The sequence below is a fragment of the Bombina bombina genome, chromosome 5 (assembly GCF_027579735.1).
Source record: "Bombina bombina isolate aBomBom1 chromosome 5, aBomBom1.pri, whole genome shotgun sequence".
Taxonomy (NCBI): Eukaryota; Metazoa; Chordata; class Amphibia; order Anura; family Bombinatoridae; genus Bombina; species Bombina bombina.
Window position 1 is genome coordinate 55912249 of NC_069503.1, and position 10603 is coordinate 55922851.

General features: G+C 44.3%; 1 protein-coding gene across 1 annotated transcript in view; it reads left to right on the plus strand.

Moving 5' to 3' along the window:
- The window catches only part of LOC128661304 (zinc finger protein 845-like), a 271855-nt gene that overhangs the window by 166223 nt on the left and 95029 nt on the right, over window positions 1-10603 (plus strand). The window contains exon 4 of the mRNA XM_053715575.1: window positions 3729-4490. Coding sequence (XP_053571550.1) covers window positions 3729-4490 — 762 coding nt within the window. The remainder of the gene's footprint in view (window positions 1-3728; window positions 4491-10603) is intronic.

Genomic DNA, 10603 nt, shown 5'->3' on the forward strand with positions numbered 1-10603 from the left:
AACCAATGACAAACAGATAATACGTTTGTCTAAATTCCGTCGTAGCCTGAAGAATTTCAAGACATGACTACATCCATATTATGCAGAAAACGTTCCTTTGATGAAGAAGGATTAGAACATAAGGAAGGAACCATCTCTTCCTGATGAAGGTGCAATCTGACACATCCTTAGGAAGAAATCCTTATCTCATCAGCAAGAAACACCAGATAAGGAGGGATGCATTGCAAGGCAGCAATCACAGAAACTCTGAGCGCAGAGCAATAATCAAAAGAAATGAACCTTCCAAGATACGTGATGTTAAAAACATTAAGGACAAGATTTAAGCTCCCAGAAGGAGCATCAGATTTAAACACCGGCCTGATACTAGTCAGAGCCTTAACCAAAGACTATGCATCCGTAAGCTTAGCAAGCCTCTTCTGCAGTAAAACAGACAGGACCAACACTGTCCCATCAAGGAACTAGCTAAGAGGCCCTTCTCCAGACTGACCTGGAGAAAGGAAAAATGCCTGGCAACCTTGAATCCTGTGCCAGGACAAAACACGCTCTTCCAGAAATAAGTAGGTCCTCCACACCTTATGATAGGTGTGATGAGTAACAGACTTACATGAATGATAGTATCATAACACTCTCAGGGAACCCTCTCTGAATAAGACTAAACATAAAAATCCCGCAGTCTTCAGTGAATCAGGTATGATGAAGAAAAGGCCATGTACCCGCAGGTCCCTTCAACAAGGAACCCTCTTGGAGGATAAGATGAAATCCCCACTTAATCCAGGAAACACCTTCTTCGCAGCAGCGATGGAGCAAGGAGTGTCATTGACACCTGCTCCCGCTAGATCGAGCCACCACTCGAGGAAGGAGTGGCAATTGTGGACAGGGAAACATAAATTGAACCTCCAAGACACTGCTAATGCCTCCATTAGCTCCGCCTGAGGATCCTTGCACCTCAGCCAAACTGAGTACTTGTATCAAGATGAGACACCATGAGATCTCTATCCGGTGCCCCCCTTCAACTTCAACATCTGAAATCCCTCAGATGAAGAGACCATATCCCCAAACAGGGAATGTCTGCAGATAACATCTGTCCCGGATGACCACACCCTTAGTGTGGATCGTTAACAACGAGCAATAGTGGGCCTCCGCCCACCCCAGACTTGGGACACTACCCTCATTGCTAGGGAGTCACCCGCCCATAAGAAGGATATGTGAACCACTTAGGAAAAATTAGTCTGGGTAGAATATATATACTGGGACTAACCCAGTAGGATAAGCCTTCAGAGCCTTCGCCATCTGATTTAGGACTCTAAGACTCGACCAAGAGATCAGCCCCAAAAGTCTCCAAAACCGCCAAAACCTCCCTTAGAAGAAGGCGCAGGCGAGCAACTCTAAATCTAAAAGTGAGATTTTCCTCTCCCGGAGGAAGAGAATCAGCAGTTTGCGACCCAGAAGGTCCGTAATCTGAAGCCTCAGAGGGACCCGCATCCCCAGATGATTGATCAGATGCAACCAACACTTTGCATGATGATCCCTGGGCAGGAGTGCATGGATTAACCATTCGTTTGCGCGTAGCAGTGCTAGGTAAAGGGCAGAAGGCTGCAGATAGCGCCATACAGAATTGCGCAGTAACGTCTCGTGGAAAAAGGCCCCCTCCAGGTGGAGGATTAGTGGTGCAAGGGGAAGCTGCATGTGTAGGATCAGATGAATGTAGGGGACACACCTCATGGGACGAAGCGTCCTCAGAGACGGAAGGCTTAGTGGCATCTAACATCTCAACATTAAATGAAGAAAACAGCTTATTGCGGCATATGGAACATATTTGAGCAGGCTGGCTAAACGGGCCTCCTCACAAAATACACAAGTATCAGATTCTGTAGTAGAGGGATACCCCTCTATAATCTCAGAATCCTCCAGAAATCTTTAATCTTGTTTTTTTTTTTTTAAACAAAGAGAAAAAACTGGCACCTATACCCTCAATGTCTGAGGCACTCACCACCTCCTATGACACAGACAGTGTTGAGAAAATTTGCTCCTCTCCGTAGTCACTCGGTCAGGAATAGGAAATGGAAACCTTGACCACACCCGGTCACATGGTGCATAAAGCAGGACCACCCCTGCCCTAGGAAGAAAGCGTGCCCAGCGTATAAATTGCACAACTTTCACAGTAAAAGAGCGACCTGTATGTTCCAAAACAGCCAAACACATCTCACACATAAAGCAGCGTAAATCACAAAACAAATATGATTAAACCCTACTGTTCAATAATCCCCCTCAGGAGATATTAACCCTTGATTCCATAAAGATAAAGGAGTCACACTGTGACCCTGTCTTCTAGCGTCTTTTTATACATGTGTATTAAAATCAAAACAATCTTACCGGAATCCATGCTGTGGAACAGAAATACAGCCTTTCAAGTGTGACAGTCTTGTAGCGTCGCTCCTGACATTGACTTGAGTGAGAAAAAGCATGCAGTGAAACTCGTCAACACTGATTGCTAAGGAGCTGTTAAAGGGACAGTCTAGTCCAAAATAAACTTTCATGATTCAGATAGGGCATGTAATTTTAAACAATTTTCCAATTTACTTTTATCACCAAATTTGCTTTGTTCTCTTGGTATTCTAAGTTGAAAGCTTAACCTAGGAGGTTCCTATGCTAATTTCTTAGACCTTGAAGGCCACCTCTTTTCAGAATGCATTTTAACAGTTTTTCACCACTAGAGGGTGTTAGTTCATGTTTTTTATATAGATAACACTGTACTCATGCACGTGAAGTTATCTGTGAGCAGGCACTGATTGGCTAAACTGCAAGTCTGTCAAAAGAACTGAAACAAAGGGGCAGTTTGCAGAGGCTTAGATACAAGATAATCACAGAGGTTAAAAGTATATTAATATAACTGTGTTGGTTATGCAAAACTGGGGAGTGGGTAATAAAGGGATTATCTATCTTTTAAAAACAATAAAAATTCTGGTGTAAGGGGCGGAGCCTAACCACAGAGCCGAATGGCGGTGTGAAACCAGAGCTCTTAGGCCCGGTGGCTCTTGTGGGCTATAAGCACCTTGTCATGTGGTGCCTTCACCATGCAGTAACAGTTTTTATAGGATGCTAGTCTGAGCTGGACATATTCAAGAAACCGGAGAGGCTTAGATCGGCTGGCCGCAGTATATGGACCCCTCACATAACAGCAGTGAAAGTCGCTTGCACAGCTTACCCATGTGGCGGTAATTTGTAGAGCGGAGGAGTCCCGTTGCGGGGATCACATACCAGCAGCTGCATGACCCGGCAAATCTCTGAACTTACTTACTGGTAGGGGAGCTTGTCCTCTCCGCAATTAACATCCCTCTGCGCACCACCATATCCCCTGAGAGACTAACCGCAACGGACAGCAACAGGTCCGGTAAGAAATGTATTCTCTAATTGACTGGCTTACGCAAGTACACGAGTAGAAACTAGAGAGGGGGGGACGGCTGGCTGAATTTACTTACCCACTCCATAGGCCTCCTCTAACAGGCCTAAGTGGTCCCAGAGCTGACCGTACATAATAGCGGAAGGTGGCTCAAAGGAAAAGAATAACTGTCTGAGGGGACTGGCGCTTTAATTATACCCCATACAACGGATTAGCTGGTTCAAATCATCTAGCCACAGGGCGAGTCAGTGTGCCAGTGATGCCACAAAAGAAATTAAACAAAATGGAGAAGGGCACAGGTACTAAAACGATGGGCCACTATCTAAAGCCAGTTGAGCAGGCCTTATCAGCACAATCAGACACAGTGGAGGAGAGTCAGGCCAGGGTGCAGGCCCAGGTACATAACACAGAACAAATGCCCACAGATTACATTACAAAAGCTGATTTAAGCATGTTATCATCTAAAGAAGATATAAAAGTTGCAATGCATGAAGTAAGGGCACTTTACAAAGACCTGCATAAAGATGTCACTACGCTTAAAAGTCGCTTGTCTAATGTAGAGGAGCAAAGCTCATCATCCGCATCTGAGCTGAAAACTATTTCTGCCACAGTGTCTTCCCATGAAAATTTAATTGAAACCCTGAATGACAAAATAGAGGACTTAGAAAACCGCAGTCGCCGCAATAATTTGAGGATCAGGGGAGTACCTGAGTCAGTGGCCCCAGCTGCCATTGCTGGATATCTACAGGATTTATTCTGCACCATTAAGGGGTCCCCAAACGCTCCTGAAATCCATATTAAGAGGGCACACAGGGCCCTCCGGGCTAAACCCCCACCAAAAGCGCCTCCCAGGGATATCATTGTGAAGCTCCTCCACTTCCCTGACAAAGAAGACATCCTAAGAAATTCCAGAGCAAAGCAACCTGTCAAACATGCGGGTATCCATATACAAATTTTCAGTGACTTAAGCCCTGCCACTTTGCAGAAACGCCGAGCATTGGCATTTATCACAGCTTCACTGCAGAACCACAAAATCCCCTATAGATGGGGGTTCCCAGTGTCCATAATTGCAACTAAGGACAATAAAATGGCAATTTATAAGACAGCGATTTTGCTCTCTTTTAGACATAGAGACTCCCACACCCCCTTGCCCAGGTGAGGGAAATTTGCAGCGTACACAAGCCTCAGCAGGAGTTGAATCCACCTCAAGTTCACAGAGACCTGGCATCTCCAGGGTGTCTGAAGGCTGACATTATAGAAGGGGGGATTGTGTGATCTCCCAAGCTCCCTCAAGGCTTGTTGTGGTGGGGTACTCAAACAAGCAAGGGTGGTACGAGTTCTTGCACTTGGTTTGTTTTTTCTCTCCTGTGCTAAAATGCAGCGCGGCTAGTTAACTGAAAAAGTTCAATCCCTCTTGCTGACTTTAATTTGAGAACAGCAGGAATACAGCAGATTCCGGGGAAGGTACAGTATCAAAGGCTGGCTCACAGCCACCAGTTTATGTGAACGTTTGGTTGTTAGTTAAAACTTTTATACCATTTGCTATCTTAATTAGAGCACTCCCTGTGTTATTATACCAGTCATATACTGTTGAAGAGTGTATTGGTTTATAAGATGACCTACAAATGACTGTCCCATATGCACTTGATTTGCACACAACTGTGCTGGAGCGTTTTGCACTGGAAATGTTTAAACTCATGGACAGAAAGGGGAACCTTGCTCATGACTATCCTAGTTATTAAGTTCAGTCACTCATTGTTCTTCTCATGTTGCTACTGCCAGCTTCTAAGGTAGGATGCAGGAGAGGGCATCCTTCCATGGACAAATTGCGCTATGCGGCAGTTGAGATGTTGTTGTTACTTCAAAATTGTTATGTTATTTCTGCTATGTTGTGCTGTGTTCTACTGCATTATTTTGTTGCACTAAACAAATTGAAAAATACCTATACACCCTTCTCTCTTTTCCTCTAATGCCTGAATTCAAGACACACCTGGCTCCCACTATGTGTTTCGACTCCACCTGAATGACAAAGTCAGCACACAACCTCACACATAACCAGCAGACAAACATTCTGTCCTCACTATCTGATATGTTACTGCAAGATCACATAGCATTCATAATCCAGACACATAGATTAATAGTTGCGGACTAATCTATTAGCCCACACACCCAGATAACCTAACTCACAAAGCGGCCCATTTTTGCCACCGGGCCACATCCCCATTAGTGTACTTATTTTTACAGGTACACTGCGGTGGGAAACTCTTCTAGTTCCTCACCAGATCTACTTTTTCCTCCTAATACTACCTCTAAGCTTTTCTACCGACCTTATCTTCCTTTTCTTTTTTTGTTATTATTAGCAGCACTCCTATACCACCTTTCCGCATTTTCTATTCCTCTTTTTCTATTTCTCCCTCTTCTTTCGTTTCTTCTCTCTCTTGTCACCTCTCCAATCCCTCTCCTCTCCTCCCCCCCACCTTTCCACTTCCCTCTCCCCCTTAATTTTTTTTTTCTCCCCTCGCCCGAACTCTTCCCCGCACCATCTTCAAGAGATGAACTCCAAACACTTCCATAAACGGGACCACAACCTAACGTTTACCACCGTCAATGTACACGGACTCAACAGCCCGGGTAAGCGCTTTATTACACTCAGAGAAATATCTAAATCCCATAGCTCAATCTGTTTTATCCAAGAGACACATTTCCAAAGATTAAGACAAAAAAAGAAAGGGCGCCTCCTAGTGTAGCCAATTTTTGTAAGTAGATAATATATATTAGCAGATTTTGTACTCACATGTGGTGAAGGCAATGATAATGCCTAGGTAGATGGTCTGGAAACTTATCAGTGTCCCAGTTAACTGTGCACCATGAGAAGGGCTGCTCCTCTTGAATGGAAAAGATCTGGAAAACTGAAAAAATATACAGAGGGCGACTCCTAGTGCAAATCAGTTGATACAGTTGTTAACCCCAAATAATCCCTTTAGAGAGATACTTACATATTATGGAGCACACTATAGTGCTAATGAGGCAAGCTGGGTATATTATGGTGGCCCAGCGCACATAACACTCTGGCAAGCAGTAGATCAATGTAGCAAGTAAAAGATAGGAGACTCCAGAAGTATATCAAAATAAGTTTAATAAAAATAAATAAATGAACATAAAAACAATCAGTAAAACACGCTACGCGTTTCTCAGAGCTCACCACTCTGTTTCCTCAGGCAAGTTCTACTGAGATATGACTGAAGTCTCCTATTTAAACCCAAAAAAACTAATGTCCCAATTAGTTTTTTTGGGTTTAAATAGGACACTTCAGTCATATCTCAGTAGAACTTGCCTGAGGAAACAGAGTGGTGAGCTCTGAGAAATGCGTAGCGTGTTTTACTGATTGTTTTTATGTTCATTTATTTATTTTTATAAAACTTATTTTGATATACTTCTGGAGTCTCCTATCTTTTATTTGCTACATTGATCTACTGCTTGCCAGAGTGTTATGTGCGCTGGGCCACCATAATATACCCAGCTTGCCTCATTAGCACTATAGTGTGCTCCATAATATGTGAGTATCTCTCTAAAGGGATTATTTGGGGTTAACAACTGTATCAACTGATTTGCACTAGGAGTCGCCCTCTGTATATTTTTTCAGTTTTCCACATTTCCAAAGAGGCAGAGAGCCAAAATAGCTCAACAGCACATATCCCACTGCTTTCTTTGCGTCCGGCCCCCAGAAAAAGAACGGGGTAGGCATACTATTTCACAACACTACAGTCTTTCAACCAACCACAATACATAAAGACACAGACGGCAGATACCTACTAATTACCGGCCTCCTCTTTGGGAGACCGATTACCTTACTCAATGTATATGCTCCCAATGTCCAGCAACATAATATTTTTAAAAAATAGCAAGACTGCTTTTGGACCATGCAAAGGGTCCAGTGATGTTGGGGGGTGACTTCAACATCCCAATCTGTCCCGTCCTTGACACCTCAAATACTGAGTCCTGTATCCCGAAAAACATACTGAAAACAATAAAGCATACTCTCTCCGATCTAAACCTGCACGATGTGTGGAGAACATTGCACCCTTCAGGTAGGGACTACACGTTTTTTTTCCAACGTGTTCCATAAATATTCCCATATAGACTACTGGTTTACAGATTCCACCTGTCTCCCGGTCGTTCGCTCATGCAACATAGGTTCCATTTCCTGGACTGATCATGCCCCGGTAACATGCGAAATAGAGTCGCCAGAGATCCCACTAACAGAAAATATAAGGAGGTTGGATGACCATTTACTACTAGACCCGACGATAATAGCTTCGGTTAACACAACCTTAACAGAATATTTCTCCTTTAATTCCCACACAGACACTTCACTCTATACTAACTGGGAAGCGCATAAATGCGTAGTTAGAGGCGAGTTATTAAAAATCAAAGCGAAAATGATGTAAGAGAAGAGACAAATATGAAAGGGCCCAATCCACGATATATAAATTAGAGAAAATACACAAAGCGAACCCCCTAGATCCTAAAATTTCTCATGACCTACAAGCTAAAAGGGAGCTCAGGGGTATTCTGGACGCTGAATCACAAAAATAAGCCTTACACTTAAGACAAATGTATTACGATCAGGGTAATAAACCCGGTAAACTACTAGCGAGGGCAACAAAACGCAAAAGACTTAAGACATATATCCACACACTAACCAAGTCAAATGGCGAGACGTCACAAAATGGCAAGGGAATAGCAAACATTCTCAGTCAATATTACAGCAACCTATATAACATTGATGCTCTCGCACCTTCATTAGACACCAGGGATCACTCAAATAGGAAAAAATCCCTCACGTCGGCTTATTTATCTGACCTCCCCTTGTCCCGGCTCTCCCCCGAGGAGTCGGAGGCCCTTGACTCCCCATTCTCGTCCGAGGAGATCCTCACAGCAGTGGGGGACCTGCCGTCCGGTAAAAGTCCTGGCCCGGATGGCTTGACCCCTAAGTACTATAAGACATTCAAAGATACCCTAATCCCCCACATGCATACTATGTTCAATGACCTATTCACATCTAAATCTCTCCCACCGTCGATGCTCGAAGCCAACATAACAGTATTAACAAAACCGGGGAAGACGCCGGACAAGCCGGGTAATTTTAGACCTATCTCGCTCCTAAATACGGATGTGAAGATATTGGCTAAAATCCTAGCGTCCAGATTGAATAAATACCTTCCAGGATTGGTCTCCACGGACCAGGCGGGGTTTGTTCCTGGCCGAGAGGCCAGGGACAATACTCTCAGAGTCCTCAATATCATCAGCTATGCCAAACACAAGTCCCTACTGCTAGCTCTTTTCTCGTCGGACCCCGAAAAGGCGTTCGACAGGGTAGATTGGCACTTCCTTAGGGAGGTGATGAAGAAGAGGAACTTTGGTACCCCATTTCTTAATCTGGTCTTCTCGCTATATTCAAACCCAAACGCCAAGGTTAGAACTAATGGCACCCTCTCAAATTCATTTCAAATTACTTATGGCACCCGCCAGGGATGCCCCCTTTCCCCTTTACTTTTGTTTTATCAATAGAGGCACTAGCCGTTAAAATTCGGCTTAACCGATCCTTAGCAGGTATTACAGTGGGAGACAAAGAGCATAAAATTATCATGTACGCTGACTATATCCTATTCACTATGACAGGGACAGAATCTACACTCCCAAATATCCTCAATGAACTGGCTGAATATGGACAGGTATCTAATTTCCACTTAAACATCACAAAATCGGAACTGCTCAATATATCGGCCCCTCCTCATATCATCACACACTTAGAAAGCACTCTTCATGTCAGTATAGCTAAAAGAAAAATGAAATACCTAGGGATTAACTTAGCGGGCAGCGTGAGCGACCTTTTCACATTTAATTATCAAACACTCAGAGATGCAATTACAAGAGACCTCCAGTCCTGGAGTAATAAACCAATATCCTGGTTAGGAAGACTGGGCATCTTAAAGATGAACATTCTCCCAAGGGTATTATATATTTTTCAAGCATTGCCCATCCCTTTACCTTCCTCGTACCTTACTTCTTTACAAAAATCCATTGATAGTTACATATGGAGGGGGAGGAGCAGAGTGAATAGACAGACCTTACATTTACCTAGACACAGGGGTGGGTTGGGCCTCCCAAACCTTCAAATATACAGCAGGGCGACAATTTTACAACATATAATTGACTGGAGTCATAATACCGCAGATAAGGCCTGGGTCCATCTAGTCAACCAGATCTTCAGTAGGGGAAATACAGCCACCATGGCGTGGATAGAACCACACTATAGGCCCACGATAGTACACCACTACCCGGTCGTGCATGAAACGCTGCATGTTTGGGATAGAGCACTTTCCTCCACAAATAAAATCTCCTCACGCTATTCACCACTAACCCCCATTAGGGAACACCCAGCGATTCCCTTAGCACACGCTAAAACTGCCAACAGACAAGCTTACAGCCTGAGGGAGGGGGTCATACATTTTGTGTTAGAAGAGAGCGATATAGCCTCTCTTACATCTCTTTAGAACTGGGATGGGAGGCTCTTTGCCTCCTGGTTCTCTTGCGCGCGCGCAAATCAAACACTTCATCTCTACACACAAGCATAAAAGCGAAATGAACAGAACACTAACCCAGTTTGAACTCCTTTGTGTGCAACAGGCCCCCCCCCCCCCCGACACACAATCTCACTCTTGTACAAACTCCTTGTAGCAGGGAGTGAGGAGTCACTCCCATCATATGCTCGGGCGTGGGACCGGGAGACGGGTTTGGATACCCCCCCTGCAGAGTGGAGGAGGGCATTCCAGACTGCCAAGCAGTCGTCTTCCTCGGCTGTCATTCACGAGATGCACTTCAAACTTATGAGTAGGTGAAACCTCACCCCTGCCCGTCTACACAAAACTAACCCTGTCATTACAAATTCATGTTGGAGGGGGTGCGGCCGGGAGGGCACAATGCTCCACCTCTGTCCAGCTATCACAGCTTATTGGGGGGCCATATTCTCCGAAATGTCAGAAATAACGGAACTTGACTTAACTCCTCAAATGTACACCTTGCTCTTCTTGGGCATGCCTAAGATACAAAACATAGCTACAAGATCACTTCTACTGCTGATTATAAATTGCGTAAAGAAACTTATCCCTGCTTGGTGGAAATCACCGGATCCCCCAACTC